Consider the following 10,153-nt stretch of genomic DNA (forward strand, 5'->3'; position numbering starts at 1 on the left):
CGAGAAGACCGTTTGATCCAACGACTATAACTCAAGATGTTCTACACGCTCCAACGACTATCAACAATCCCTAGAAGCTCTTGAAGAGCTTGTGTTTAGGCGTCGGGGATCCTCTGTTGTCGCTTGAGCCTGGTCCTTAATTGCTTTTGTCTTTTCAGGGCGTCGTCCCCTCCTTATAGCCAAAAAAATAAAATTTTAAGGTTACATTATTTGAAAACATATCAATATATTGCAACATGGATTTAATTTTAAAATAATAAAAGATTGGATTTTATAGTAGAATTTTTAGTATTAAGTTTAAGTGAAACTTTTCTCCAAATAACTCAAATAATAGTGTGTTTTTTTTTTTTTTTTCATATAATACGTTCTTTCCGTTTATTATATATATATGAGGAGGGATACATTGACTCCGGGAGTCAATCAATAAGACTTACTTCGCGTAATAACTTGCGATAGGAGATGAATTTGATAAATCTAACCGATGTATTATATAATATAATCATGATGATTATGTATACCAAATTTTAGTTAATTTGAAAATTTGTAGGTATATAATATCATAGCCGATATTTACTTATATTTCAAAACATTTGTTATCTATCAAATTGAAGTTGTTTGATGAAGTGCCAAATGATTTTTAAATTTTATGAAATTTTGTATACTTGATCTACTCATTTGAAACCTTTAATCCAATGATTAGATTTGTCAAATTCATCTCCTACTACAAGTTATTAAGCGGAGTAGCTTTGATAAGATTGACTCCTGGAGTCAATATATCCCTCTTTTATATTTATATATATATATATATATATATATTTAGTCATGATATATGTATGACTATAATATATAGTTCAGGTATATAATAATCAGAAAATTAAATATTGGATTTTATTATGAAACTTTTAAAATAAATAAAAATTATAATTTCACTTTATTGAGTGTCGATCACAATGGTTAAAAGTGGTTGTTTGAATTCAAAACGTCGAATGTTTGATCCTCAAGAGACGCACTTTTAGGCGACATTTGATCTGTATCACACCGAGTCGAAAGGAATTGCCTCATTAGAGGATACTTGTGGTTAAAAAAAAAAAATTGTCCAAATAGTTCAGATAATAATGTGAGACTTATGCTAGTTAAAACATATGAGAACTGCTTGAATTGAATTTCAGGCTCCAGCTTGAAGAACTCAATAATGAGTAATGACCACATCATCTCACAACCAATCCAATTCAAGTACCTCATGTATCACATGACACCACACAAATTCAAAAGAGACAAATGAAAGGGACTCAGACCAAGTTAGTTATCATTAAACACAACTTGTATTGCTCTAAAAATTTGGGTTCTAACTTCTAATCCTCAACAATCTCTTGAAGCTTCTTGCAGAAATTGTCAATATAAGAAGACTCTAAATCTTTGTTAGCCAACATCTCTCTAAGCCTAGCATGATTAGCTCTAACGTTTTTGCTGGTTTCATTCTCATCATCCATCACAATGCTCACAGCTTTGCACACACTTTCCTTGGTGTACAAACCATCTTCTTCACCTTTCTCCACTTCCACCCCAACTTGCAAGTTGTTGGCCATCATCCTTGCATTCACAATCTGATCACCAACATTTGGTAACAGCACCAACTGACAATTATTCACCAAAGCCTCTGACAAAGAACCTGATCCACAATGGGTAATGAAGCACCCCAGAGAAGGGTGTTCCAAAATCAATTGCTGCTGAACCCATCCACCATGAACAATCCCTCTTCCTTGAACCCTCTTTTCAAACCCCTCTGGAAGTGCTTGTTCAACAGACTCAAACCCAAAAGGGGGTTTCAAAGCTGCCAAGAATGGAAAACCAGTGATCTCAAGACCAAGCACCAATTCCTGGAATTGATTTGGTCTTAAATTGCATTCACTTCCAAAACAACAATAAACCACTGAACCTGGTTTGAACCCTCCAAGCCATGAAGCCCATTTCTCATCTAAACCAGAATTAGGTGGCTCCGGTATAACCGGTCCTGTAGTGAGCACAGGTTTCTTGAACTCCTTTTCAATGTAATCAAGATAAGGACCTTCAATTTCTCTGCAAGTTCTGTATCCCAAGGCATCAGCTTCACTTATGGCCTTGTTATGGCGATCATAGAAAAGAACATTGCTGCCAAAGATTTCTCTTCTTTTCGCAGCAAAGGCTCGCGCCTCGTGTAAATGAAGCTTGATTGATGAATCAGGGTACCCTGGAGGAGGCTCCATGAGGTCAGTTTCAGTTACGTTTGTTCCTTTCCTTGTTGGCGCAATAGTGTAACTGATCATCGCAGAACTCGCAGAGCAGTAATGGACGGCCTTGATGCCTAAACGTCGCGCCAAAGTAGGCATCCAGTGGGTGAAATCATAGAGCACAATGTCAGGTTTGAGGTTATTAAGATGAGTTTCTATGTCAGGTTGAGTTAGATCCATTGCCGTCATGATGTGAGGTATTAGAGGGTAAGGCACATCTGAGGTGGATTCTGCATTAGAAGGTAAACCTTCAACATGAGGAAGGGTGATGGTGAATAAAGTGATGAGATGAGGGTGATGATTGAAAGGCTCTAGCTTGGCTTGTGCTTTTTTGGGTGTGAAGAATGTGGTTCTGTGGCCTCTTTCGGCTAACTTGTCAGATAGTTGGAGAAATGCTGTTTGGTGACCAAGGGCTAGGAATGGATACATTGCTACGTGCAAGGAACGTTGTGGATCCATTATTGTGAACCAGAAAGGTGAAAAAGAAAAAAGAATAAAACACAAGATGCAGAGGATACTAAACCAGAGAAGTTAAGGTAGAATGAGTTGTTGTTGTTATATGTTTTTGCTTAATCATAGGAACAGGCGAGTCTAACGGGAAAAATGTGGCTGCAACGGTTGATATGATGATGGTGAAAGATAGATAAAATGTTATAAAAAATTCATAAAAAAAGATTATATGGATAAATGGGAAGCGCGGATACTCTTCAGCAGAATTTTCTCCCAGTCCCTACTCTATCAGAAACCTCAACCGTTGGATATATTTAGAGCAGGGCTAAATGGACAAGTGGACATGTGGCTTTTACTAATAGGTGGATGCGTTGGTACACATTTATGCTTGGAGAATAAAACAGAACATTAATGGCTAAACACATTGATATTTTAATGGCTCTGGATCAAGTTATTCATTCAATGTAGGTCTAGAAGTCAGCCAGAGGTAACCATGATCCCCAACCTATCAAGGTGCGTATTAATACATGGTATTGATTGTAAAGGGGAATGGGATCCCGGACGCTGTGTTTTAACAATGGGATCCCAAACGCTGTCGTCAACAATTTGTTTTGGCGTAGCCGATCGAATCTTGAGTTCAAACAAGTGTGGTAGGATGAGAGCCCTTGATTGTCGTTCCCGGTTGATCTTGTTGGGTCCAAACAAGTGTGGTAGAATGAGAGCCCTTGATGGCCGTTCCCGGTTGTCGCATGTAGTCGACCATGTCTTCAGTTAAACGCTCTCGGACCGGTTTCTACTGGCATGTTTGGTTGTGAACTAGTGGGGGTTCAACCAGCGCCATGAGGGTCTCGCCTCCGAGTGAACAAGCCATGCTTGGGGGTTGCTCCGACCACTGAATTACATTATCGGCAACCAAGCCAAAACTAATAACTGGAACAGTAGTTCTCTACTTCTAGCCTTCACCAAGTGTGATTTACCCAGAGATATGCTGAACTCAGCCTCGATAAACGACCAAAACGAATACCTGGAACAGTAATAATCTTTGATATGACGGTTGAGTTTTAGAATCAAATCTAGTTGCAAGTCTAGACTATAGTTAATTTCTGCCATTCTGATTCCTATTCATATGAAGTGGTAGTTCTTTTCCTAACTTTTGCTGTTCTGCACCATTCATGATTCAGAAAAATATGAAAGAAACTAAATAGACAAAGGCCTCATTTGGAAGAATCAATTTAAGCTTATCTTATAGCATAAACCCTTATGCACGTGTTTGAAGACCTTACATAGTCTTCCAATAAGTTGTTTTGAGTTTATTTTCATAAGCTATTTAGAAATACTTATAAATAAAAGTGTTCCTGCATATAACCTATTTTAAATTATTTTAATATGTTTCTCAAATTAGCTTATGAATAAGTGTTTATTGTCATAAGTTTGTCATGAGTGTGTAATTAAGTTGTTTACCGCACTCCAAATTTAAACATCCAACCCAGCGAATACCTAAGCAGTGGTTTTTTCACACTTTTATTTTCACTACTCACCTCTCTCCGTCTATCGTTATTTCTCATCACATTTTTATTATATCGGTCTTCTCTTCTCTTCTCTTCTGCTCAAACTTACATTTACAAGGACTATAAATGTAGTGAAACGAAAATGAGTATTAATTCATAACTAAATTATGGTGACCAAAAAAATCATAACTAAAACATCGTTCACATTTCCTTAACAATTAGGAAACTAAAACAAAACTGTAATGTAAGCATACCACTATACTCCACCCAATAAGTCACGTGCAGAAACCAGGTATTAATGTTGAGACAAATCCCAAGAATTTGAATCAACCCAATTATATGCGATAGGGCTCAAAAATGCATCAGGAATACCAAATGAACTAACCAAGGCAAGTGCAAGGGGTCGAAGTTCAGAGCAGAGTTTTGGCACTTCTTTCCTCACTGCAGAAGCATTCTCTATTGACAAGTATCCATATCGAAGAAAGGAAGCATCTTCATCCACACACATCATGGCATACAATGATCTTAACAGACCTAAGACATTCTATAGAGGAAAATAAACATAAAGAAATCAATAAATTGTCTGTTTCGCTTCCTTATCCTAGAAATAATTGATCAACAAAAATGTATGTCAAAATATTCGTCAAGAAATAATATGATTTACCTTCACTGAACCAGCTGACAAAGTTGACTCAGCCTCCATGAATGTTTTCAGTATTGCTCGTTCTGAGAAAGCTCTGCCCAAGTCCTCCGCAAGCTGATAACTCTGGTAGAGGAAAGAGTGTCAAATTGTAAGACAGTGTAAAGATGAATGGAATAATTAGCAATAACGGGTAGAATCCTTACTAGAATGAAGGCAGACTCTTTGCTTTTTCCATGAGATTGGTATTCTGAAACCTCGGCAGCAAAACGTCTCAATAGATCTCGCTCTCTTAGGTGGAACAGATCAATCTGTGTAAACAAGGGGTAAGAAACAAATAGAAGCTTCCAACAGGTTATTCGAAATATCAACAGGCATAATCAAAACTACCTGAAATTCACTGCTCCTAATGGCGGAACTTGTTAACTGAGATGGGATAACAGGCCAAGGTTTGTTCATGTGTTCTAATCCCAAACCTCTAAATGGCTCATTTTTTGTCGTACGTGTTATATATTCTGCAAGGAGTGTCTTGCTCATCTGAGATGGAATGTACAACCCATAAAGTCAATACATCGACATTGAACAAAAAAGAGCTGAATGATGCTAGCATTTGACATGAATCATTTCATGCTACTTCAAGTGGATAAGTAGAAAATCATAACCGAAAAGTCTATTGACAGGTTCCACCCATATCAACCATGATTAATTATATAAATAAGAACATATAAAACATATTCTTTCAATTGATAGACTATGTATTGTTAAATATCTCAATGCATAAGAACAGATTTTGTTCCTAACACAATCATTTATTTAATATTCCTTTGGGGTCTTACACAATACCTTATAAGAGTGATAAGAACCAAAATAAGTTCTAGCCACTTGAAAAGGCTCAAATGTTATATTTATAAACAGACCAACCAAAAAGTTTTTCCTGTTAGATGAAAGGCGCATAGTTGGTTTTGTCTACAAAAAATTCACTTGAAGTCTCAAGCATTGAAGCTAGAGTCCCCAATTGTAACCTCATAGTCAGATTTTGCATAACTTTCTGTATTTTCACTATCTTTAAAATGTCAAATGAAAATAATCTAAAACAAGCACCAAGGATTCAATTATTGCTTCGCAAACACCACAAGATGTGTCTCCTTGGTTTGAATTTAAAACATATTCTTATTTATTATTCAAATTGCATATTGAACAGAATACTCCATCCTACCTGCTGCATCAGAACATTGTTGTCCCCCTCAAACGTCGAATGCACATCAAATTCGCTCATGAAATGACCAATACGATTTTCAGTTTTAACGCCTTGTCCTCCGCAGGCTTCACGACATTCCTAATTCATGCATTAAAGGAACCTGAATCACACTGATAACAATACAATCTATCAAATCCATGAATAATAGCAATACTTACCTGAAGAGTACGCATATTATTCCATGTAAAAGTAGCCTTGTATGCACTAGAAAAAATATGAATTGCTTTTTTTGACTCAGGCGTTCTGTTCGCATACATCATTTTGAGCTCAATTGCAGCAAAACTCATTGCATATCTGTAGAAAAAACGTAAAATTAATATGAACAGGTCCATTCTTATATCTGCAAATGGTCAAGCTAGGATAGTCACTTTTATCAAATCTCTAACTAGTTATTTTAAAATTACAACACATGATATGAGCCACAAAGCAGGTGTTTATGTTGCGCTTCCCCAAGTCCTTGTTGCATATTGCTTTTACATCAAATGCTTTCTTTCTAGAATGATCTTCAAAATTGTATATAACAAAAACGAATTTGATACTGTAGTATTGAGTGTACATTTCAAAGATTCTTAATATTTTGGATGGGAAAACACAAGGGGTCTTAAATTATACAGGATAAATACTAAAGTGGTATTTCAGGTTCATGAAAGACTTGAATCATTTTGAGCTCTCAGCTACTAGATATTAAAATTCGTGATCAGAGGACTTACACCTTGGCAAGTAAAGGTAATAGACGCCGTTGATGACTTGGGTAGTCAAGCAGTAGTACTTCAGGTCCATTTGGTGCAATAGAAAAGGCCCGCCTTGTCAATGCATATCTTATAGTAATGGCTAAGGCAATCTAACAGCAGCAAATGAATTGCATGATAATATCAGATGTTAGGAGTTTGGTGTGAGCTTGTTAAACATAAAAAAAGAAAAAAATAACAAAACACACAAATGTGATCAATCCCACAAATAAAAGATGGCATCATTACCTTGGAGATGTAAACAGCACCAACAGAAATAGTTACACGACCATAGGTCAAAGGGGATAAGAATGCTGCAAACCTCTGGAGCAAGAATGACACAAACAAAATATATTTGACCAAGCTTTCGAATGGGAATAAATAAGGGTAGAAGAATAACAAAGAGAATATCATCTATCTAAAAGGCAATCACCTGGTCTGCATTTTTTATTGCACTCAGATACTCGCCACTTGATGAAACATCAGCAACAGAGTTCAACAAATTCTCCCTGGGTATTCTCGCATTGTCAAACCTGCAGACAGATTTCCAGAACTTTTTATAAATTTTCATTTCAATAAAATTCATCTATCAGGTGGAATCTAGTTTGAAAAAATGTGTATAACCATATACGGCCATTATCAACTCCATTTAAACCAGTTTTGTGACCACAGTCAGCTATTCGGATGTTTGGACATATGTTTCCATCTGAATCCCTGATTTGGGCAATAAAAGCATGCACACCTTGATTTTTTCCATTTATATGGAGTTGGGAAAGGACTACAGTGTGCGTTGCATGCTGAATACAAAAATGTTAATAATACAATGTTAATACTTAATATATACAGAGATGTAAGAGGAGAAAAATGTAAGCACCCAAACAATCTTATGCAGACTAGGCTTTTAAAAAGCTATCAAGAAGTATACAAAAGAATCTTTACATTTGCTGCACCACCAATCCAATACTTCTGAGCCGATTCACATGGAGTATTGATGATGAATTCTCCGGAATTTGAATCATAAGTAGTGACTGTTTCAATTCCTCGGACCTATGAAAAAGAATTAGTCTGAAAAGAATTATTGAGTGCTAAAGGGTAAAAGCATAATTAATGAGTAATCTTCACATACATTACTTCCATGGCCCAACTCAGACATAGCAATACAACCTTTGATCTCATAGTTTTCAATAGCTCTCAACCACTTGTCATGATGGGGCTTGGTTCCCAGAAACTTTATGGCCCCACCCCTGAAATCCATTGTTCATCAGAAAATTTAACGATTTCAATTATAAAAGTGTTTTTTTTTTTCCTTTTTTTCTGCATGTGTGGGGGCTGAAAAAAGTAATCCACCAACTTTTCTTGTTTTCTACAATCACCTCATGGAAAACATTAAGAAAAAAGATAGTAGTCAAAATTAATCTAATTAACTAATTTACTTAGGCTATGATTCTCCCCACCGCTAGCTTCAGAGATAACAAAAGCACTTTAAACTATATGTCCTAGAAGTTTGCCTGGCAAAGAATGTGTCTATAGGTAGGTGCTGAACTTAAAAAAAACATTCTTCTTTCAAAGAATCTACAAGCATAATTCAAAAACACGCCCAATCTCACATATACAACACCAACAAACAACAAGGCTTGTACTCAGCAATGCAAGCAAAGTAGCAAACAACTAATTTCTCTTGACTTACGAAAACCATTTTTTTACTCTTCACTTCCTCTCTTATGTCTCTTATCATTCTTATATCTATTTTTGACTTAATGTACTATTTTTCTAACAACTTTCTCCAGTTCCATCTTGTATCTTCTCCCTTCACTAATGTTATATTCACACTCCATTTCCACCTACACCCTCAGTGAGAAAGAAATAAAAGAGAGAAAAGTGGAAGATATGACGTGCGCTGTAATAGAAAAAGAAAAGACAGATAGGAAGACAAGAGTAGGAATTGGAAGTAAGAAAAAATAGGTGTAAATATATCAAATTGTTTCCTCTTATACCAGAAATCATAGCATTAGTGTAAGAAAAACATGAAAACCAGGCATATACAAGAGAATAAACAATCAACTAGTCCCTACAACAAAGTACAAATTACAAAAATCAAAACTTGAATGATCTAATAAAGGGTTACACATGGTTGTTAAACTCTAGTTTTAACTCTTAAACTCTTACGATCCTAGGTAACCAAAACGAGTTAAATCCCATGTAAACCCTCTTTCTGATAAGGTAAAATCAGGTGAGCTCGGTAAACTTAGGTAAACTCGTGAGTTTACTATCGAGTTCACTCGTAACACTAATATTTTTTGGATCAAATTAGTTCTTGAGGTACATTTCATGGATCAAATGAACTCTGAAATACTTGACTTCACATTGTACCAAAACACAAGAACAAAATGACATTGCACTTTGTAGAAAACGTACCACAAGAAAACGCCAAGCATAATAGCAAGCGAATGATCGTACATTCCGATAACCTCATGAAGCGCCAGCTTCCTCAGCTCATCTCGCGGCCCATCGCCGGTGAGCCATCCTCGGAAAACCCCTCGATCGAAGAGATACTCGATTCGCTTCATCGTCATCTCGCGCTGTTGCTCCATCGACTGATTGTAATCGGGGGAAACGAACACCCTTCCGCCGAGTTCGCGGCGGTTGAAGAGGCCGCTCTGTGTAATCAGACCGAACAGCCGGTCGCGGTCGTCGAGGTTGTGGCCGTCGGTCAGCCGCCGCATCTCCGTCACGTCGAAGGTGATGGGGTTTGAGTCTGAGAGCTCCGGAGGGGAGTAGCTGAGGCAGTTGTTGCGGTTGAGAATGGCAGTGGCTGGTGGTGAGTTGCGGCGGAGGTGGTTGCGGAGGATTTTGATTCGCCGGGAAACGCGGTGGTGGTAGTTGTTCATAGCGAGAGGATTTTGAAGAATGCATTGTTCGAGTTTGAGAATTTGGAAGAAAAGTAGAGAAGTGTGTCTGAGAAAACAATGGTGAATGAAAAGGACAGGTGATCTTGGAAATGTTCGAAAATGTTGTCTTCATTATTGCATGCAGGAACCAGGATAAAAAATGAAAAATGGTCAAGCAAGCTGGTACACAATTACAAGTCAACCCATAGAGTGGAAAGTCACTAGTTTCCCGAACGATAGTTGAAGTGGTAAGAGCATCTTCAATGCAAGGTTCTTATTTCTTATTTTTTAGTTAAGAACTAAGAACTTTACCATTGGAGATGCTAACATGAAGATCTTAGTTCTTAAAAATAAGAACTCAGTTCTTATATTAGGAGTTTTACGAGGGGAAGGGTAGCTCACTTGGTGAGATAA

General features: G+C 37.0%; 2 protein-coding genes across 3 annotated transcripts; both read right to left on the reverse strand.

The window, feature by feature from the left end:
• Positions 1-1,084: 1,084 nt before the first annotated feature.
• On the reverse strand, positions 1,085-3,226 carry LOC130742606 (UDP-glycosyltransferase 79B30-like). Its single transcript, XM_057594705.1, has one exon. The coding sequence runs from the start codon at positions 2,724-2,726 to the stop codon at positions 1,353-1,355; it is 1,374 nt and encodes a 457-aa protein (XP_057450688.1). The 5' UTR covers positions 2,727-3,226; the 3' UTR covers positions 1,085-1,352.
• Positions 3,227-4,368: 1,142 nt separating this feature from the next.
• Positions 4,369-9,876, reverse strand: LOC130742605 (acyl-coenzyme A oxidase 3, peroxisomal-like). 2 transcript variants are annotated; one of them, XM_057594703.1, is made up of 13 exons: positions 9,267-9,876; positions 7,978-8,095; positions 7,791-7,898; positions 7,476-7,648; positions 7,285-7,384; positions 7,101-7,175; positions 6,834-6,964; positions 6,282-6,417; positions 6,082-6,201; positions 5,256-5,402; positions 5,072-5,176; positions 4,890-4,991; positions 4,369-4,769 (listed from the first exon to the last, which is right to left on the reverse strand). In XM_057594703.1, the coding sequence occupies exons 1-13, from the start codon at positions 9,737-9,739 to the stop codon at positions 4,521-4,523; spliced, it is 2,037 nt and encodes a 678-aa protein (XP_057450686.1). In that variant the 5' UTR covers positions 9,740-9,876; the 3' UTR covers positions 4,369-4,520. The 2 variants fall into 2 exon arrangements, with proteins under 2 accessions (XP_057450686.1, XP_057450687.1); XM_057594704.1 differs by lacking the exons at positions 7,476-7,648; positions 7,978-8,095 and having other exon boundaries at positions 9,267-9,875.
• Positions 9,877-10,153: the final 277 nt, after the last annotated feature.

The sequence above is a fragment of the Lotus japonicus genome, chromosome 3 (assembly GCF_012489685.1).
Source record: "Lotus japonicus ecotype B-129 chromosome 3, LjGifu_v1.2".
NCBI classification, from domain to species: domain Eukaryota; kingdom Viridiplantae; phylum Streptophyta; class Magnoliopsida; order Fabales; family Fabaceae; genus Lotus; species Lotus japonicus.